This window comes from Paralichthys olivaceus, chromosome 6 (genome assembly GCF_024713975.1).
Source record: "Paralichthys olivaceus isolate ysfri-2021 chromosome 6, ASM2471397v2, whole genome shotgun sequence".
In the NCBI taxonomy this organism is placed as follows: Eukaryota; Metazoa; Chordata; class Actinopteri; order Pleuronectiformes; family Paralichthyidae; genus Paralichthys; species Paralichthys olivaceus.
Genome location: NC_091098.1, coordinates 7032097 through 7053836, shown reverse-complemented (window position 1 = coordinate 7053836; position 21740 = coordinate 7032097). Strand labels below are relative to the sequence as shown.

Sequence of the window (21740 nt, the reverse complement as noted above, 5' to 3'; positions counted from 1 at the left end):
TGTCTGTATCTGTTTGTCAGACGGTGCTGCCGGAATGAGCCAGATGTTGGCTCTGATTGGACAAACCTGCCTCTCCTGTTTATACCTAAATCCTTGCAATCAACCAGAGATTCTCTGCTGAGGGGGCGACAATGTTGTGTCTCTCTCACACACTCAGGAAACTCATTCAGATTTTTGCTAAGTGTGTGAGAGAATCAGCTGCGTTCACACGCGCACACACACATTAGAGTGAAACAGACCGAGGCAGATGGGGACATGCTTCATTATAGCAGTACGTATGAGCTGTTGAATTGCTTGATGTTTTATCATGTACGCCTCTGACTGCTTATTTAGTCCGACATATGGTAACACACTGCTATTATGCTATTTAGATGAGTGAAGAACAGGTTAAATGAGTTGCTTTGCTCAGAACACAGATGTTGTCTTGAATTCAAATGGGTTTACATTGTTGGAGCAATTTGAGTGTTACTTTGTAGATGCTGAACACGCACACTTTAATTTGTGTTCATTTTACTGAGAAATATGAGCTCTCACGCAGAAGTTGTTCCGGTGTTTGGGCAGAAGAAAATGAGGAAGAAATGATTGTAAAGGGGAAGAGACGATTTAATAAAACAGGGGTGAACAGGAGAGAGAGGAGATGCTGGACAATGAGGGTGCTGGAGAGACGGCAGGAGTGGCATTGAAGGAAATAGGGAGAAAGAGGTGGGTGAAGGAAAGGTATAGACGAGGCTGCGGAGAGGAGGCTGCAGCACAGATAAGCCTGCGGTTGTATCAGTAATTGTAATCTGCAGGAACTGACATGGTTCTGCATGTAAAGCTATTAGGCTGCTCAAAAGCCTGCTTCCCTGTGCTCTGTCAGATAGTCAGGTGAGACGAGCCATGTAAGCAGGCGGACAAGTCCAGTTAATCTCGGCACGCTGAAAAACAGGGCTGAGAGAAGAATGGAGTCAGAGGAGATGACTTCTGTCAACGTTTATCAACAACAATGCTGCTGCAAATTCAGTCCCCTTAGAGTGGTCTGCAATGACAAAAAGACCCATTTCCACATTAGACATGAGCACGTTATAGGTCACTGAAGCAGTTAAGGGGCAGGTACACTGTGTCATCATGCTAAATGTAGTTTGTGCGCTGTAATACTGTAATACAGGCTGGGAAGATGAGAGGTGCCGCAATTTTCCCTAACGGACTGGGACATACATTTTATTATTGCAAAATCAATATTCTCAACACCTCCGTCTATTCCTTTGGTCCTTAACTCATCCTCACTCACAGTCCACTGCAAGCCGCCTCCAAACTAACACCGACTCGGGCTGATAATGAAATTCAGTCACGGCAGCCGACAAGTAGTTTTTCAGCAGGGTTTGATTCCAGTTACAGAGTTTAAGCTTCTTGACATGTTCAATTCAAAGTCCCAGCAGCATGTCTGCTGGCAAAAAAAACCAGATGTTGCTACAAATGAGGGTGTATTTTATTTTTGGGGAGTTAACATCAAAGATTCATGAGCTTAGTCAATATCAAATAGCAGCTGAATTTTTTCATGGTAGACATCTTGACATGTCACAGTAGGAAAAACACAGGTGTAAAGGAAATGAATGACGGCTGAATTGCATTAAGCTGTTTCATTTTCAGGGTCCTGGTGTTGTTCATGTTGGCTCGGTGTCAGACTCTTTTCTCACGGAGACACTCAATATTCATGTCATAATCAACCCCTGCACCTTTTCTACAAGAACAAGTCAAACTGTCAGCTGTGAAAATACTTATTGTAATCAAAGCTGGACTTCTTAACTTTTTCTTTCATGCAACACAGATTTATTTTGATGGGTCACAAAAAAAAGATTTGACTGCAGTGACTCATGCATCAGGTTTGACTCTTTTAGATAAGCAATTCAGGTTTAACCACACAAAACTTAAGATTAAGATTCCTATTTTTGGTCCCACACACAGCATGCAACATGCAAACATGGGGGAATTTGACCTCTGTATTTAACCCATCCGTGTGAACGGAGCACACACGGAACACAATCCACACAGTGACCACACACGGAACAGTGGGCAGCCATGAAGGATGTTGCCCGGGGAGCAATTGGGGGGTTCAGTGCCTTGCTCAAGGGCACCTCGGCAGTGCCCAGGAGGTGAACTAGCACCTCTCCAACTGCCGCCCATGCTGAACTTGAACCGGCCACCCTCCGGTTCCCAAGCCAAGTTGCTATGGACTGAGCTACTGCCTCCCCTTAACTGCGATGTTGAAACTTAAGAAGAAGTTAAATGATTCCTATCATTTCTCTGCATAAATCTGAGATTAAGTTTGTATATTTGTTTGTAAGCAAGATAACAACAGATCCTGAAATGTCTTAGAAATATATTAGACATGTTTAAGAATAGTTTTATCAAGTCAACAGAGAAAACCCATATAGTGGGGTTGATTTAAATAACTTTTCATAGACCCCCTCTCAGTGTGCCACCGACCCCCATTTGAGAACATTAGTCAACATGTCATGATTATAAGGAAAGTAATTTATAACAAAAAATGGGAACATTAAAGAAAGAGTATCACGTGAAAGATGAAGCAATCAGCGTAAAGGGAGGAAAACTATAAACGGAGGAGTACCACTCCTCCCTCTGAATCGCTGCCTAGCTGTAATTATCAGTCAGATTATTATTGAGTGCTAATTTATTTCCTCGCTGGGAGCTATGTGTTAAATAAACGCAGCAGAGTAAATAAAGAGAGGGGGAGAACAGACTGCTGCTGCTATCAGATGGCAACACAGCGCACACGCTGCCCACGGGGGAAGAGTGAGATGCGTTTATATTTATACGCGTCTGTCCCAGAGATACTTGTGAGCCCAAACACTAGTATTCCCTGCCCATGTGGTTTTCTCAACATCCATTGGACTGTTAACATTGGTGCGCCCTGGATGCTCTCTTCATGTGTTCCTCCTGCACTGAATCAGGGAGTTGGCCTTCCACCACTGATATCACCACCCAGTAGACACACTAGCAGCTCAGCCAGCCACCATCTGTTGTCCCTTCAGCACAGTCTCTCAACCTACAGTAAGACATGGCTGTGAAAGAAACATGTTCTTCTTAAAGCGAGTTCAATAATGAGGGATAATTTAGTGTCTGAAACTTGTATTTTGGGTTTGGTTCAGCTGGAATTATTTGAATGGATCGAGGGCTTTTATGATACCTGAGTCTCTGGACCAATTCAGTAATTATTCAATATCTTTCTCGTTTTAGTTTTTTTTTTGATAAGAAGCAAACATTCCTAATCGTCAAATGATCTGTTAATACAGGCAGTCATACAAGAACTTTGCCTGAATAAAAACTCCTTACATTTTCCATATTAATTAAAAACCATCTCAATTAAATCATGAGTAAACAAAAGAGACTTGACTTTAAATGGCACCTCTTGCTACTTGTCGGTTTAATGTACTCAGCACAATGGACAGAATTGTTCTGTATCAAAAAAGTATTGCAGCCAATGCGATTTTTTTGTTTCCAAACAAGTCTTATTTTTTCTTCCTTTCCTTTCTTTTCTCAATAATTGTCTGTGTTACAGTGTTCACATACCAAGTACATAACTTGCCCACCGTCTGCTTTTTATTGATGTAAAATTTGGTTTGTGTATCCGTTGAGCCCCCATTCATCAAATAAAACATCAAGTGACAGTCTTGTCACGACATGAGGAGAGTTGACTGACAAGTATGATGAGGATTTTGTGTAAAAACCTTCCAGATGTTTTGAAGGCTCACCGCCTCACCACCTCACCGTCACAGACAGTTCAACGTGTTTCACAGAGAGAGAACCAGCAAGTGAGCAACAGACAGTGGTGCAGAGCACTGTAAGTTATACAATGAAGCAGCAGCGCGAAACTTCTTTAAGATCTTTTATGTTATTATGAGACGTGGACTGTCACAGTCTTGGTAATTAATGGGAAACTGCACACAGTTTCAAGTGCAGCAGAAGAAGATTAAAGCTACCCACAGTGACATTTAACCCACTCTTCTCTTGTCAAATGTCTGCTGTAATCGGTAGCACCAGTGTTGTCAGGAGTTTATTACCCGGTGGGAAAATTTAATTCATATATGCGTCCCTACCTGGATGTATTAAGATGTACAGATGGGGACTGCTACTAAAACAATTCATGTTTTCCATAGACCATGACAGTGTTTGCAGGGGCATGATAAACTGCAGACTAGCTCAATTATCCCTGGTTATATTATCAACTTTTCTTCCACAGAGGTTTTATATTTGTTATACTTTGCCAGAGCTTGGCAAAAGGTGGAACTTGAAATCTAGAAATCTTTTTTATGCTGCACGGTGACTAATTTTCCTTCAATGTCCAATTCTAATAATGCATCCCTGTTTATATAAGATAATTCAGCTTTCAGGAAACTCATTCATTGTACAGCTTTGATGACTTAACCGTTTCATCAGCACTACACAGACAGTTTGTGGAAAATCAAAACAAGATCTCTTGGCAGCAGATCGAAACCCACATGTCAGTTTTGGTGTTTGGTCCACGCCATGGTGCATCTGGCAGTGAGACATGTAGACAGCTGGGGCCAAAGATGGACAAAGATGACATAAAGAACGGTCAAAGCAGGAGTAAAACAGTATGCCACTCATTTCACAGAATTGTCATATTCTGACAGAGCCAAATATATCGATAAGATGGAAAAGTACAGCAACAACATTTGAATCAGCAGAAATTGATTGTGGCTCAGCTTTACTGAAATAGGTTGTTTTGTCTCTGACAGTAAATAAGTTGGCAAAATTAAGCTGTTTTCAGACATGACTCCCATAAAATGTTGCTTTAACGTATGAACAATGCAGCAGGAGATTGTCCGAGTCAGATGCTTTCACAACAACAGGAAAACGTCCTGAACATTAGGGCGAGGGTGGGTAGAACATACATGAGACAGATTATTGTGCTGTGTTTTTGTTTACAGTACATCAACACTGGTAACAGCCCTAATCGTCAAAGCTCTCAAATTTCATTGTCTTTCTAAGTTGACATCTTCCTCTATGTCAGGGGTGTGAAACTCAATCACAGACAGGGACAAAATTAAAAACTGGGACTACGAGGGCCAAACAGGGTCAACATTTATTAAACAGGATAGACGGGATATTGGACAACGTGCAAAAAGAAAACATATTTAGGTAGGCTACATTTTTCTTTTATTTACATGTGCCAGAGCCAGATGTTTGGCATCTTTTCTTGGCTGCCAGTTCATTAATGTTTGGCGTTAGGTTCTGTGCTGTGGAAACCCTCAAGATGGAGTGAAGGTGCATCACTGAGACGACTCCTGTGTGGGTTTTCGTTCATCTTCATCACAGAGAAAAGCGTGTGGGCGAACTTGGCGGGGCACAGACAGCAGCACACAGGCACTGGGATGTCTGGAACACTGGAAAAATAATTTACTAACACCAAATACTCGGCGGGGGAGGAGGGGCGCTCATTCCGCATGCGTCTAGCCGGGCATTCCGGCACTCTGGCTCGACTTATGGAGCTTTTTTTTCACACACAAAAGTTGGGCATCCTCACATATGATATTTTATCGCGGGCTGGATATAATTGCACCACGGGCCGGAAGTGAGTTTGACATGTCTGCTCTATGTCTTTTTATGTGTATGGTACCTCTGTCTTCTTAAAATATGTATATTCTTCCAGTTTTGCATCAGTCCCGTGCTGTCATGTGTCATCAACACGCCCACTTACTTACTGTGACATTTTCCCAGTGTATTCTCTCAGTGGGACGTTTTATTAGATGGACTTGCCAGCCCCTCTATAAACCTCTATACATTTTTGGGAAAAAATTATAGTGACTATAGTGAATTGCTGTTGTTTTATCTTCTCCATAACTAATACGTGTCCTATTAGCTTAACCAGAACTCTGTGGTCGTGTGAAACAACTTTTACATGTTTGTTGAACAGGTGGTTTGATGAAGTGCTTCATTGGCCTTTTCTTTTTATTGCACCGACAGTAACGAGCGTGGCTTTCGTCAACTTATGTTGTAATTGCCTGGTTCGCTGTGTCCACTGCAGTGTCTCCACTCGTTCATTCTGTGTGTGTGTGTGTGTGTGTGTGTGTGTGTGTGTGTGTGTGTGTGTGTGTGTGTATCCCTCACTATCCTTGTTTAAATTATTGTTGTCGTGACTGTCATGGGTTAAGTGGGTTTGTTCAGGCAAATAAGTGACAAATGTTTGACATGTTTGTGATTGTTATAACAGGCGTGTCTTGACTCCACTTTCTCAAACAGCCTTTTATTTCTAGAGGTAGAAATCCAGGTATGATCAGCAGCAGGTTGTGGGGGTCGGGTGTAGTCTCTCTGGCTCTGAAAATGTTCCCACTGTCATGAGAGTTTTACCCTGACGACAGGGCTGTCAGGTCTAAGGTTGGCAGTCTCTGTTGGTTGTTTCCTTGGCTCAGACCCCTTCAGTCCATTTGGCATGCACACTAAAGATGGATACTTCTAGATTGTTGTTTATGCTGTTCCTTATTTCTTAAAAGTAACTCCAGTCAACAAAGCAAACTGATCACAGATAATAGGAACGTCTCTGCGAGATTTCTTTTTCGATGTAAGATGTTTAAACAACAGAGACTCTGCTTGCTCACTCATTCTTGCCCTGATTTTCTTTTTTTCATTTTCTTCTTTTCCCCATTTGTCAACTTGTCTCTCATTTCTTTCACCACAAATTGCTCTGTCTTGTTTATTCTGTCTCACACATTAACACGTTTTAGATGCTTCGCACTTCAAGCTGTGTGCGAGTATGGTTTCATATGCAGAAGGTGCCCAGGCAGGAATGATATACAATAACCAGCCAGCATCTGCCATATTCAACTATGCACCTTATTATAAGTCGGGGTTATTTTTCTGCACTTGTTTACATCTGTTGAGAATTAGTTTTCCCTGTTTTCTGAATCGACAATCTTTTCGATTTCTTCCTCTCAACCAGATGAAGTAATTTTATTGTTGTCACTTTAATCAATTTTAGGATATTTTTGGAGCATTTTTTTTAAATTGCCAGGGGAAAATAAAATTGATGTCCTATGTGAAAATCATAATTTCTTTAAACAGAGGGAAACATTGTAAATCTCTTCTTAAATACATAAGTCAGTTTGAGTTTGCATGTGAGATCAGAGCAAATTAGTACTCTGATATACATTGTCAGAAGTTATCTAGATATTCCTTTTAAGCCTACAGTATATTTAATAATTGATTTTTTTTATGCACTGAGTAAAAGGAGCAGCTCTTTTATGTACGTGCAACATCACATTGCTTAATATCCCTGTTATTTCACACTGTGGTACAGCTTGTATTGATTACATGATGAACTTTTATTATCTTCCTCAGCTATTCTTTCGTCCTACATCCTATGTTTACTGATTTAAATCAAACATTTACCCAAGGACTCATCCACCTCAAGTTAAAGTTCTTGTGTTTACACCATATTTAATTTTTGAAAAGTTTGGTTTTCTTAATAAAATCAAAAAGTGTAGGAGCTAGCAGTTCTCTGAGGTTATTATGGCATGATGAGCTAAAGGCTAACATGTAAGGGAGTCCTGCATGCATAGGTCATAACCGCTGCTTGTGTAACAGCACCAAAAACTGTCAATGGAACCTTTATCACATGTTGATTCAGACAAATCCATGTCCAGAGCTCCACAAAATTTGATGGAATTGAGTTTCGTAGTTTGTGAGTAATCCATGAGCAGACCAACAGTCAATGGTACTGAAAATGTAACCTCCTTGGCAAAAATAATGACATCTTTGGTGAAATTTTTCTGTGTATGTTGAATTTTTAAGTTTGGCTACACTTTTGCTAACCTCTTTAAACAGATTCTGCATCTTTATGTGCAGGATCTGTAGGGGAGGGACAACATTTTGTGGATGTTAGCCTTCTCGCTGTTTATAACAAAAGCCCCAAAATATTGTCCGTTTCCCCCAGTAGCTAATTTGTAGTTAGACAACAGCCGACGGGCCCCTGGATCGCAACTTGGCTAACCTAAAGGAAGCAGGCTTTGTGACCTACACTGCAGCCACCCACCAGGGGGCAATCTACATGTATTGGCTTCACTTTTGGAATCTGTCGTGTTATCTATCCTTATATAGTCTATGGGTGTGATGTCAGTTAAATACAACTTCTTTATCAAATGGCTGTTTGTTTTGCTGGAGCCCTCAATATGGCGCCACCACTATGCCAGTCTAAAAGGTCATTTGAAATATACTGGGGGACTGTTTGTTTCATGAAGTGATAATGCTACTTTAAAGCAGGTACACGTGAAAACAGATAACACTCAATAGTACAATAATACAAAAAGACTAAATGAATGACTGACACTCTCAGGCGTCCCAAAAGAGAGACAGACCAAACAAGGATAAGCATAGAAGCCTCAGCCATCCTCTGTGTGCATGTGTTCCTTTGAATGTGCCTTGATGTGGGTGTGGTGTGGTGTGTTGTGTATAAAGTCACGCCTGGCTGGCTATTATCTACCATAGACTCCGAGGTCCCTGGAGGGACACCAGAGGAGTCATCTGATTCACTTGCAGTTTCTTCTCCGACTACAAATTAAAACAGGGCCGACACGGAGAGAGACACAGATAGGAAGGAGAGCTGTGTTTTTTTAATTAAATCCATTCTGTTTCTGCTTAATCCCTGCCAAACAGATACTTGTCTGACATAAAATGAACACATGAACAGTTTCAGTTCCTCTTCCCACCTGCATTAACATGCACCAGCTGCAGCTTTTCAGCTCACAGGGCATGTATCTCTCACATCAGAACCAGGAGCCCCCTCGCTCTCCGTCTCTCCTCGGTTAAAGTCTGTTTATGAAACACAGACGATCGGCTCTGATTTGATTTGGCGTTCAGCAGCCCTGATAATTATGATGAATCTTCCTCCCTCTGTTTGTGGTTGTGTGTGTAGACTCTCTTCACCTCAGCTTTTTCTTTACTGATGCTGCTTTCAGTGCCACAGTGCTGTTATTCAGATCTGGGGACAAGTGAGTGCTTCGAAAGTATTGATTGGCATTAATTTGCCGGGTGTAACAGATGCATGCGATCTAGTACATTAGTTTAGTTCAGTCACTGTCTGACAGCCTGTCAATCACAGAGATACGTTACAGTTATTATTCAAACTTTCTCCATGTCAGGTTTCCAGTGTGTCAATATACCCATCTGGTGCCAAAATTAACTCTATGAACCAGATTCTGTTTGCTCAAAGTTACATGAAGTTTGCCTCATGGTTATACTTTAGTTTATAACCTAGGGAATGATGTGACAGTGCTAATATGCTGCAGGCTAACTGTCGTTCTGTTTCACAAGGCACAACTTCATTGCATAAGGGAAGTGTAAATTATAATTATTAAAATAGCATGTGTGATATATCAGAAAATATTATTTCATTAAAGCCAATTTGATGTTTTACCCACTTTATTTCTGAGGCACATACATAACCTAATTTTTTTCTGAGGTTGAGAGTTGAGAGTTTGAGCTTCTTGCTTCAGAAAGAAGGTTTTCTGGGGTTGAATAATAATGTAAGTGGCACCATGGTGCATTGATCAGTGCTGTCACCTCACAGCGAGAAGGTTCGAATCGCAGTTCAGCCGGGGTCTTTCTGTTTTTGCATGTTCACCTTGTGTTCTCTGTGGGTACGCCATCTTCCTTCAACAGTCCAAAGACATGCACTTTGGTCTGATATGCTGGCAACAACCAGGGTGTAACCCGCCCCTTGCCCGATGCCAGCTCCACCCACAATCCTCAAGGGATAAGATAGATAATGGATGGATCGATATGAGAACCTAATATTTTGACTAATTTCAAGTATTTTAGTTTTTTGTTTGCGTAACACTGTGTTATATTGAAGCTGTATCTCAGTTTGTGCTTCATGCTCCCTCTTTCTTTATCTTTCCTTCCTAACTCTGCTTTGTTTATCTGCCCCCGCTGCTCTTTCTCTTTTTACTTTCCATTTCCCAACCTCTCTAGTCAACAGATGAGATAGAGGTGATGGTAAGTTTCGCCACTATTTACAAATTTCTTCTCTCCACTCCATTTCTGCTGCGTTCAAACCATTGCAGTTTTTTTATTTCCCCATTGTCTCTTTGCACTGGCTAAGAATCACTTTAAAGAAGTGGAATTCATTTTCAATTATTTCTAGTAAACTGGAGCCCTTGACTGTTGAAGAGGTAAAAAGACTCAAAATTTTAGTTTTTGGAGACTTGACTAAATAGAAATCATATTGAACACCTCCATCCTCCCTAAAAAATGTGAACATCATGCATGTCTTGAGTGCTAATATCCTCTACACCAGCAATCCAGTTACTAATTTACTACTTCATTAATTGAGGTTATTTAATAAAATGCTAACTAAATGAAAACTGACTCTTTAATAAAGTCAAGAGGTTTCATTTAAAATAAAGTTCCACTTTCTATCTTACGTTTTACATGATCCCACTTTGACTTTTATCTTGATCGAAAATTGTCTGGATATTTTCCAGAGTTTGCAACAGCAACAAAAAAATGTTTGGAGCAAGGAGTGGGGTCTGTGTAGATCATGCCTGAGGTAGGACATTACATATAAATTCCACTGTAAAAAGTACAGTTTTAGCACTGCATCAACTTTTCAAGGTGTTGGCTTTTATCACCAACAGGTCTTGGATGTCTTCGTCTTTCCAATTTGACATCTTCATTGGCAACTCCTACGTGTTAACGCCTCTTTTTATTCATCAGATATTTGTACTCTTCCAGTTTTGCATCCGTCACATATTTGAAACATCAACACATGTACCCGCTCGCTCGCTCGTACATTTTCTGGACATTTTCCTGCTCTTTTCTCACACGGGCTCATGCAGACATTCTGACATTCTACGCTGGCGCAGGCAGGAAAAGTTCTGAAAACGTTTTCTGAAAGCAGCTTGTCTTTTCTTTCCAAACCTTGTTTTGCTTTCTCTGTTTCACTTCACTCACTGTTGTGTATCCCCCTCCTGTTTTTATTTCCTCCTGTCGCTCTGTCAGTGGTTTTTTTATTTTGTGGGTTTGCATGTGTATTCATGAGCCTGTTTGTGCATGGGAATGTTTTTGTGAACATACGAGTATGTATTCCATCTTCGGTGCTTTTGAACTACCTGAAAATAATCAGATGTGTAGTGTGCTGGGGTTCTGGCGTGATTTTTCTGTGCTGGCGCAAGCAGGGACACAATGGATAAGTTGAGATCGATGAATGAATGGGTGGGTGGATAGAGAGGCAGGTGAAAATTGAAGATTTTCAAAGAGCTGTAATTTGAAGCTTGGGGCTTTTCATGGAATTTTATTTTATCTTTCACATCGTAGGCCTTTCAAGACAATATGGTCAAATATATACAGAGAGAGGGTGTATGTCCCAACGTGTGTTGGCCCACATGCTTGGATGTCTTTGGGTAGCTTACTAGCATGTACAAGAATGTAATTGCAGCATCAGTGCTTAAAAAATGCTTTCGTTGGGTTGCATGAATATTCAGTATTTTGGACTTTAACACTGGTGTGTGAGAACTGTGTGTTTCCTTCTGTATGTAGGAAATTACATATTAACATTGATAAGCAGAAGTGATCTTAAATTTATACTCACTATGTATGATATCAATTTAACATAGACGCATATAAATTATTTCGTTCTTGTCTTTTGGTTGACCTTGGTTCTGGCTCTGGAAGTAAAGTAAATTGATTTTTTCCATTAACAATATAACATCACTATAAGTTGGAGTACAACTTGGACCAGAGTTGAATTTTGTGGTCCCGGAAGTAAAAATCTTGCATTTTCATAATTATCAGCCATAATATTGTAACCATCCAATGTAGACTTGTGTTTTAAGAAACACATGTTTTAAGTGATGTCAAAGACAAGTACTTCACTACCCACAATCTTCAGGTGTAGTCGGGGTGTCTCTGAATGGTGACGCTCACGGTTACCATGGATTAATAATTCGATGGTTCAGTTTTACTAAACTAGGTTACTGTTCTGTACATCATATGAAACTATAAACTATACTAAACATATAATATATAAACCACAACTCTATAGTATGACTATATTTTAAGGTTGCATAGCATAACATAATATTCTTATTATAACATACATAGTCTTATTATATCATCTGTCAGAGTCCCGTGTTTCTATTTGAAGGTTTGTAAGAACTACTTTCCAATAAACTTGAAAATGTACAGAATAAACATGTTACCCCTGTGTGTGTGTGTGTGTGTGTGTGTGTGTGTGTGTGTGTGTGTGTGTGTGTGTGTGTGTGTGTGTGTCATCTTGCAGACTCTGCAGCTACAGAAGAAAGATGCACAGCTCACAGCGCTGGATGCCTTCTACAAGGAACAGCTGGCACAACTGGAGAAGAGGGTACAACATTTACACAAACACAAACACATGCACACAGACAAACACTTGGAAAGACTTCATTAGATGCTTTCACAGACTCCCAGAGAAGACAAAGCTGTAGATGCTGACACGTATACTGTATGTATATACATATATTAAACATCTCATACACTGATGTACAATCACAAAAAAATAGACACACACACATGCAATAACTCTCCTCAAGATCTGTGACGGAGAGGAAACATCTATAGATGATCTGTGTTGTAAGTCTGCTGAAACACACAGGTCTGACACTTAGATGCACTATTAAAGTACAATTACAAGATTAAGATGGTGTTTGACTCTAACAGAAACCCTTTCAGATGGGACATGATACTAGTATCTTTGGTATTAAAGTAATATTACCCTGGACGCTGTATGTGCCATGTTTGAACGCAGTGCTAATACAGTGGGTGCAGTGGGTGTTCGTACTGAAGCACAAGTCTAAAGTAAATTAAAACAAGCTGCAACAGAGTAAGACAGCAAGTGCAGTCTGGACAAAATCTGTCGAAAAAGCTGAGAATTTGATCCAGGCTGAGCATCTCCTGAGAGCCCTTAGAAGCCCTTTCATTCTCTTTCATCCACCTGTCTGACATTTACAAGGCAGAAAGGTGTGGAAGCTGTTCGTCTCGAGTTAGGTCTCAGCCTCACCAGGCGCCACACAAGAAGGACCTTTACACAGGCTCTCTGGGGAGAAGCACTCCTCTGGTTCTCCTATGGAGAAGACCTTTACTGGACATTATGTGTCAAATTGCAGTATTATGTTCTGTTTACCATTGCCTAATTCAAGCCTGTCCCAGGGGTGGAGGGAGTGTTGGCATCAGAGGGCATCACATGGGGCAACTGTGACATTAGAGTGTCATTACTACAGTTACAGTTGCCCCCTGTGGACCATCAACTTACAGCTGATGTCATACTCAGTCACTGTTATTTCTTCATGTTTTGAAAAAACACTGTTTTTTCTGGATCAGGACAGAAATCTTTGCTCAAAGTTTGCTGGTTAATGTACTTTGTTTATTTTGATCAATATATCTATTGATATACACAAATAAATGATTGAATGTGAAAATAATACAGAACTTTCCCACATCTCTTTAACTTCAATTCTTTCTTTTATTAAACAAAATGTGTGTTTAACTGGCTGTAGGCTACTGGTTTTCATTTTTATGTTTTGCATGTAAGTAAATTGCGGACAATAAAAAGGAGGAGGAGTTGGCATCACATCAGAGATCCTTAAGGTTGATATAGGATTGAATACACTTCCAGTTGACTCACATATAAACACAGAGATGTGGAAACAAGGCGTGAATGACAGAAAATGTCCAACCAAGTTTGGGATTGGCTTTGATGGTTTAAATCTGTGTGTATATGCTCATGTGAGTAGAAGTTACGTTTAGTGAATCTGCCATAAGCCACAATAAGCGGATAGAGTCACTGACTCGAGCAACAGGCTTTTCTCTGTTCGGTTAAATCTGAAGTTTTGGCTTTTTGAAACTAGGCATGTCCAATCCTGTCCTGTTAGGCTCTGCTGAAGACTTTTTTCTTTCTCTCTCACTTTCTTTCTTTTGCTTCGTCTTTCTTTCTTTCTCCCTGTTCTGTAAGTATTATTTTCTTTCTGTCGATGTCTAACTTAAATAATAGTCAAACACCCACTGGCTTACATCACAATAGCACAAAATCTGTATTCTAATTACCACACAGTCAGCCCATTTATTACCCTGGTAAATTGTCTCTACACACATTTTAAACACACACACACACACACACACAGGTCTTGGTGTCAGCTGCCCGGCTATTTGTGTTGGTCTCATTAGTAACAGGTTGGGTTTGCAGAGGGAGCAGTAGACTGGCAGGCTGGCATACGAGTGGCACAAGCTGTATTTGCTGCTGAGCTTAGGATGTTTGTTTACAGAGCACAGTGTGTGTGTGTGTGTGTGTGTGTGTGTGTGTGTGTGTGTGTGTGTGTGTGTGTGTGTGTGTGTGCATCAGAGACGTGTTTTGCATGCATACTGTATATTCAGCTGCATGTGTGCTGTACATGTATATTTGGGAGTTTGTGTGTGTATCTGAGGGGCTCAGTGTGTTTGCAGACTGCATTGCTGTGGTTTTAGTCTGCTTGACTTCTCAAAATGTTCTCAGCGCTTGAGATTTGGTTTTCTCAAACTGCTCATCTAAACTGAACAAAAAACAGAGCTAGGTTTTTGTTTATGTTATCCCACTTATTGCATTAATATACCTACTGGGTGGAGATGTAGCAAAGTGTCATGACATTAGACCCATTCTCAATATGCACTGGGGAGTAAGACTGATTTTTTTGCAGCCTATACCTCAGAACAGACACTCAGGATAAACGCCTACTTAAAAAAATTATTTACTTTAAAAAACTACACAGACGTTCTCAATTCTCATCAGTTTAAAAGTGGCTTATACACACTAGTATGATGTTACAGAGTATGTCTTTCTTTGTCTCGCTCCCTCTTCTTACTGGCTGTCAATCTCTCTCTCTCACACTCACACATTATCTATTATAGTGGAGTATAGTTTGAAACAGGTGGAATTAGAGTGTACAGAAGGAGATAATAATCCTCCTCTGAGTCGGACAGGCTGCTTGATAGGGGGTTAGGGTTACGCACGCACGCAGGCTCGGATGCACAGACACGCGCACTCATGCACACACAAATACACTGCTTCTAAAATTACATTTCCTGGTGACTAATAATAAACTATAATCAGGTCTTCACCTCAAAATCTATACAGAATTATGTACATTTATATACGTACAACATACTGTATGTATGTGTATATATGTGTATATATATATATATATATATATGAACTTAAACACACATATTGACAACATGCTGTTCGTGTATCTCATGAGTCAGATTGGCTCTGTGATCAGAGAGTGATTTTTATAAAATGCTGTATTAAAAAACAACTTTCCTTCTGTGTTGCACTTTCTTATGGAAATGAATACACTCTGGGGTCTATGTAGAGTCAAAGTTTAATGCTTTCATCCTGTGAAAAGCTTCTCAATATGCTGCAGCGAGGGCTTCGAATCAGCTTATTAGTTTAGTTTGCTAACAATTTTTCCAGTGAGGCTACACCCATCTGGAGATGAAGATATGAGTTTTATAATAAATTAATGTTTCTAAACATTGCAAAGTTGTGGCTAAGGTTCCAGTCACCTCATTATTTTTGCCTAAGAAGAAAAAAATGTGCTTGTGTACATTCCTCAACAGAGGTAAACACTCCACGAAATCCATCCAGCTACAATCAATTAGAATATGTGGCGGGGAAATGCATGCACTGTGAGACAGAGAAATATGAAAACTAATTTTGTCAGATCCTCTGAAGGTGTTGGTATAAATGTTGTTGAAATGCTTTTACTTTTCCTCTTTCACTAAATGGGTTTTTTAATTGTATTTTTAAATATTTCTGTATTTTTAGATCCAAAGTCAGTGCTTTTATTGTTGTAGGCTTATATCAAAATATATAATAGAGCCAAACAATCCCTTAAAAATAAATTGTTCACTCTAGGAATGCACACATGGGTATAGAGTTTGATACTGAGGAGGATGGGACTGGTGGCAGATACACCTCAGCTAATATGGAATTACTATAATACTAGAGGGAAGTGGTTTTAAGATGTTAATGAAATATCTACATTTCATTTATATTTGTATCTAATAGAATTTTTGTTGTATGCGTGGGTATAGGTCATCATAAAGGATGATGAACAGCGACTGGTGGAATACAGATTCAAGGATATGCAGGTTAAGGACTAAAAGGCTTTTAGAAAAAAAAAATAGAAAAGTAGAGGATGAAATTTTCTGTCAGTTCAGTGCCAGTGTAAAAGTAGTATAAACATGGCAGATGACAGCTGGATCAGAAATTCTGCAAACACCCCTTAATTCATGTCACTATGGCAACCAATGCTCCCACTCCTTTTAATTTGTCCCCATGAGTGAGGTAAAAAGGATAATTCATACTAAAGGGAAATTCATTTTTCTGTGTAAGACTGATACTTTATACTTTATATGAACTGATCCTGATGTGTGTGAACAAACGTGTGTGTGTGTGCACGTGTGTTAAGTATACCTTCTTATATTCAGAAAAAAGAAAACACTAATAACACAGGCAACACTGATGGATGTTAATAACACAGTTGTCTAACAGTAGTAAAATGTGTCCAACCTCGATTCAGTGACAGGGTTTATTGTATTTTCTCAGCGAGCAACACTTTCTTCCCCTGTTCACTGTCAGTCTGTCTCTATGATTTATCTCTTTATGGTCTTTTTGACAAGGTGTGCATAAATTCATCTGAGGCTAGATGGACTCTATATAAACAAAATATGTAGGGGCAACACACGCCATTTTCAAAGATATAAACTGCACAGTAAAACAGCACACTTCAACTGTACCACCTAACCCTAACTCCTTTATGCAAATAGGATGTGTGGTGTGCTTTAGACCATGCGCAAGGTAACACAAGGATTTATAGTCTGGCAATGTGACGAGGTAGAGATGGGGGAAATAGTGCCTGAACAAAGCTTTGTTTGGCAGCCAGCTGCACCGACTTATTAAAAAAACACCTTATCAAAATCTGAAAAAACAATTGACTTTAATTAGTAAATTCCATTATTATCAATTTTTTCACATTTCATTTTATTTGCATTGGGGTTGCATTTCTGTTGGTGGTAGATTTAATGTACAAACAGTTTTGTTAATTTGACCAGAGACGTGTCTAGCCAGTATATGCAGTATCACCAACCCTGTACGTGCTAAAGTTTAATGTAGCATCTGACCAGGGGGATGATAATATTAAAAAAGCACTAATTAAAGGTGAACTGAGGCAAAGTCTGTGTGGGATTTTAATGCTCATGCATAAGGTGCAGAGATGTAAACAGTTCTGGTGGCCATTCAAATGCAGAAGGGGAAATCTGTGTTGTCGCCGAAAATAGATGTTAATCTGATGACATTTGTCTGATTTTGTCAAGAACTGTAAACTGAATTCTTGGAGAAAATGTGTAGAAAAAAGACAATATTGTTTAAAATGATCTATACATTTCAAAAAAGCTGTGTTGTCCCCACCTGTAAGAAATGTTTCGTCCTCTGATCACTGAGCAGCCTCTGCCGAGAATCTGCACTTCCACGTCTTGTTTCCGTGGCTCCGTGTTTGTATGTGACTCAACCAGAAGTGTATTCAATCCTTTGGCAAACCTCCAGGAAAAGTAAAGGAAATAAATTTCCGTGGATCCAGCATGACTCAGTGTTCTGACTGTTAATGGGAGACATTGGATCTCATTAATCCTTTACATCAAAGACTAATTTCTAACTTGAAAATAAAATGAAAGCATTCAGCTGTTCATTTTTCATTATTGAAAGTCATCACATTGTTAATGCGTGACTCTGCCACATTTTAAGATATCATGTAAATCTGTGTTTGAGTCACAGTCAGTTCAACTATTGTACCTGAATTGTCAAGGCGAATGATTGTTGCTTGTAAATGCCAGTTCACAAATCTGCCCCCCTCTATCTTTTCCCTCTTACCTTGAAGCCTTCTGCTGCTTCACTGTTATTCTTCTCTGACCCCCCATGCAGCTTTTTCGCTTTTCTTCCCCAGTAACCCTTCCCTCCCCAGCTGGTACAGTTTGCTGGTTAAATATTTGGTTGGGATACTCGGGGCTGGAAGGCCTAAGCTCGGAGGATCAGCACAAGAGAGGCTGCAGTTGTTGGGGATTAGCTGCTTGTTTTATCATAATACCACTGCCTGCTTGTTTGGGGTTGGTGCTCTCTGGGCTGCAAACTCAGAAATCACAGTTTCTTAAAAAATGTATGAGTAATGTGTAAGTCATTATTGCTGAGCTTTAGTTTTGCCAGAGGAGACTGAACAAAAAACATCCTTGGGATGGAAATACAACAATGCTACTTTTGTTCATACTGTTCTAATATTGTCTGTTGTAAAGTAAAAAAAAAAAACTATAAATATAATAAAATATAACTAAATAAAATACAATAAATTCTGAGTTGTAACTCTGAAAAGCAGAAAATGGAAAAGAGAAAGACAAGACAGAAAAGGATGGTGCTACAAAAGAGGGAAAGACTGGGAACATATTATTTGGTCATGTGTGTAGACAATATTCAGAGTAAACGAACATCAAATCACAATTAAAATAAGGCAAGAGTCAAAAGGGTGGGTATCCACAGAACATTGTGATGAATTTAATGGTATATTATCTTTAAAGTTATGCTGTTGAAAAAAAATGTCAGTTTTCCAGAAGTTAAAAGGATTAGTTCTGTAGACATTTTGGAAACTACTTGTTGTTCTTGGTTTAACTTAGATCAGGAGATATCCAATATCGGTAAACAGAGAAGCATATCATTAGCAGAGCATAAAGACCAGAAAACGAAGGGAAACCATTTGACTTGCCAAAATGTAGCACTTAATGGTCTGTATTCAAAACCCATTTTTCTAGTCTTGATGATCACTGAATATGCTTTGAACAAAAATGAATTAATACTTCATGACAAAAAAAAGCCTCCAAAAGCCTTTGTCCATTTAAATGCACATCTGTTTAGAAAATAAAAAAAATCAAACTTCAAAAACTAAAGGAAAGAGCTCAACTAATGCTTCCTGTTTGTCTTCTTGTGTTTTCCTATGTCTAGAATCTGGAAAGATACGAACAGAGCAAGGACCAATTCCACCAAGCTGCCTCCAAGAGTGAAGAAAACGTGAGGTGAGACACGTGCACACACACACACGCACACACACAAACACACACACACACACACACATGCACACACACACACACTCCCAAGCTAATTTGCAGTTCCTAACGTAAGGAGATATTATTCCCCGGAGCCTCTGACACGCACCCACCAACTCGCACATTTACATGAGCATGCAACAGCAGAATAATAAGCTGCGATTGATAGTGATCTGCACTTTTCCTCATCTCTTAACCAGTTAAATGCATACAATCTCTTGAGCAAACCTGACTAATGTGATAAGTGTTTTAATTGGCTGCTTTAATTAAGCTAAATTTAACAATACCCTATTTCCCCATCCTCGCCTCCCACTGTGGACTTGTAATGAGCCATAGCCTGGGAAAAGGTACCTAATTATTGCCACTGCAGTCTGTAAGACACACAGCTGTAATTCACATTGGAGACCAGGCCTCTACTTGCTGTTAAATTTGTGTCACACCAGTAACAGTGCTTTTAAAGGACAAGAATACAGCTAGCTAAAAAAGATGCCAGAGGACAAACTATACTTGTTGATGTCCTTCGGTGTGTCCATATCCCTGAAGGGAGACTTCAGCTTGTGGCCAACTTCTTGTCACTGAAGTTTTAGTGAAGTGTTTTTCTTATGCTGTTATGTCTACAACTTTGAATTTGTATCAACATTGCAGAAAAAAAAGGGCCAATGGGAAAAGAGATGAGCAGTAAGAAAAACATGCAGGTTTGAGAAAAAAACAACAAAATTATTAAATTTAGCATTAGCAGCACCATTTAAAGGTCCAGTGTGTAAGATTTAGGTAAAAGGAACTATTGGCAGTAATTTAATGTAGAATAATCCCCACAATGTTTTCAGTAGTATGTTTCATCTCAATTGTATGAATTGTAGTTTTCTTTACCCCAAAAAAGACTCTTTATATTCAAATACTTTATATTTACATGGAGGGGGTCCTCTCTACGGAGGCCGCCATGTTTTTTACATTAGTCCAGACTCGACAAACTAAACACCTTTTGAGTTTTTATGACAACTGAAGCTACCACAGTTTCTTTTTCATGTTTGGAAGGAGAGGGTGAGGTGAGGGGTGTTCAGCTGCAACATGCAATTTCAACACTAGATATCACAAAATTCTACACACTGTACCTTTAAGGCAAATGGTAAATTTAAACACGCCATTGTAAAAATCTAATTTCTTAGTTTAGCTTTGACCAATGGTTGCTGCACTTGTACATGTTCTCCTTCGTAGCCACATCACATCTTTTCCCTCCTCGTGTGGGATGTTCCTAAGCCACTGTGTTGTGGGTCTGTCCAAAGCAATCATCCACACTGGACATGCGCAGAAATAATTTAAACGGATGGGCTACAACAGCAGAGGACCACATCGGGCAGCTCTTTTCCCAGCCAAGAACAGTTCTCTAAGGCTGCATTGGGCACAGACGCACCAAAACTGGACCATTTAAGACAATAACAAGTTGCCTTGCATGGATGAAACACAGACTGGTTTACAGTTCCATGACAGAACAAGCTGCCAAATGCTGTCATGGCAGGGCTGACATCCATCTCTATTTTTTTCTCATCACCTCCACCGTCAACATCTAACACAACATGTATATATATACGTTGTAAGGTGTTCTGAACAAAAGCAAATGAGCTGTGAATAACTAGAATTATTTTTCAAAGTTGCATTTTCAAGTATAAATCCTATCTTGAGCCAAACTAAATTGAAGGATTTGAGGAAAATAATAAGTAACACTGGTTCTTTCCGTTATCTCTAAATAATGAATGAAGCACCTACTGCTCCAGTTATGAATGGCAGGTCCTAAAATAGGAAATTTTACCAAGGATTTAGAGTTTGAACATTTGCATGGTCAGTCAATTCTACCTGGATGACTCAAAAAATGAAAACAATAATGCACCTTTTCAAAAGAATAGAGGATTACCTGCTGACTTTACTTTCACAACAAAACCTTGTACTTGAGTCTTAAACCCAGCGACAACAAGAAGCTTTGGACTATATTCATGCATATATACACTGCACAATGTGTGTTCGCGGGGAAGTTAATAATACAGCCTCTCCATAATTTTGAGTGACTGTTCACTGCTATCTGCAGCTTAGGAATATAAGATTCCCATTAGTCTACTGCAACATGCTTTTGATCTATTCTGATGTTGAAGACCATGGTGATCTTACCTCTAGGGAATACTGTACAGTAATACCTCTAATCCTTTGCTGGATGGTGTGTCTGTGTGTGTGTGTCTGTGTGTGTGTGTAGAGAGAGGGAGGCTGGGTATTCTAAATCCATGAGTGTTCTATCAAGAAAGATAAAACAATCCAAGCTTCCTGTATGGCAGTACCTTTATGGTCAATTATATGGTGCTTTTACAGGCTTTAGGGAATGGATTAGGCTTCCATTCATTCCGTAATCTAGTCTAAACCTAACCTTTGTAGAATTTAGAAGTGATACTTAAATGAATGGATTAGAGAGGAGAAGACTGACTGTGTATCTGGTGTCAGAATACAAAAACAGGATGTTTTTGATGTGTTCATGTATACTTAAGTGGTTACAACATGGTTCACTTCAATAGAGTCATTGTTAT

General features: G+C 39.5%; 1 protein-coding gene across 4 annotated transcripts in view; it reads left to right on the top strand.

The window, feature by feature from the left end:
- Nucleotides 1–21740, top strand: part of chchd6a (coiled-coil-helix-coiled-coil-helix domain containing 6a) — a 69252-nt gene that overhangs the window by 13689 nt on the left and 33823 nt on the right. For 2 of the 4 annotated variants that reach the window (XM_020088954.2, XM_069526229.1), the window contains exons 5-7: nucleotides 9991–10014; nucleotides 12299–12382; nucleotides 19073–19143. In XM_020088954.2, the coding sequence (XP_019944513.2) occupies nucleotides 9991–10014; nucleotides 12299–12382; nucleotides 19073–19143 (179 nt within the window). The remainder of the gene's footprint in view (nucleotides 1–9990; nucleotides 10015–12298; nucleotides 12383–19072; nucleotides 19144–21740) is intronic. The other 2 variants (XM_069526230.1, XM_020088955.2) reach the window with 1 other exon arrangement.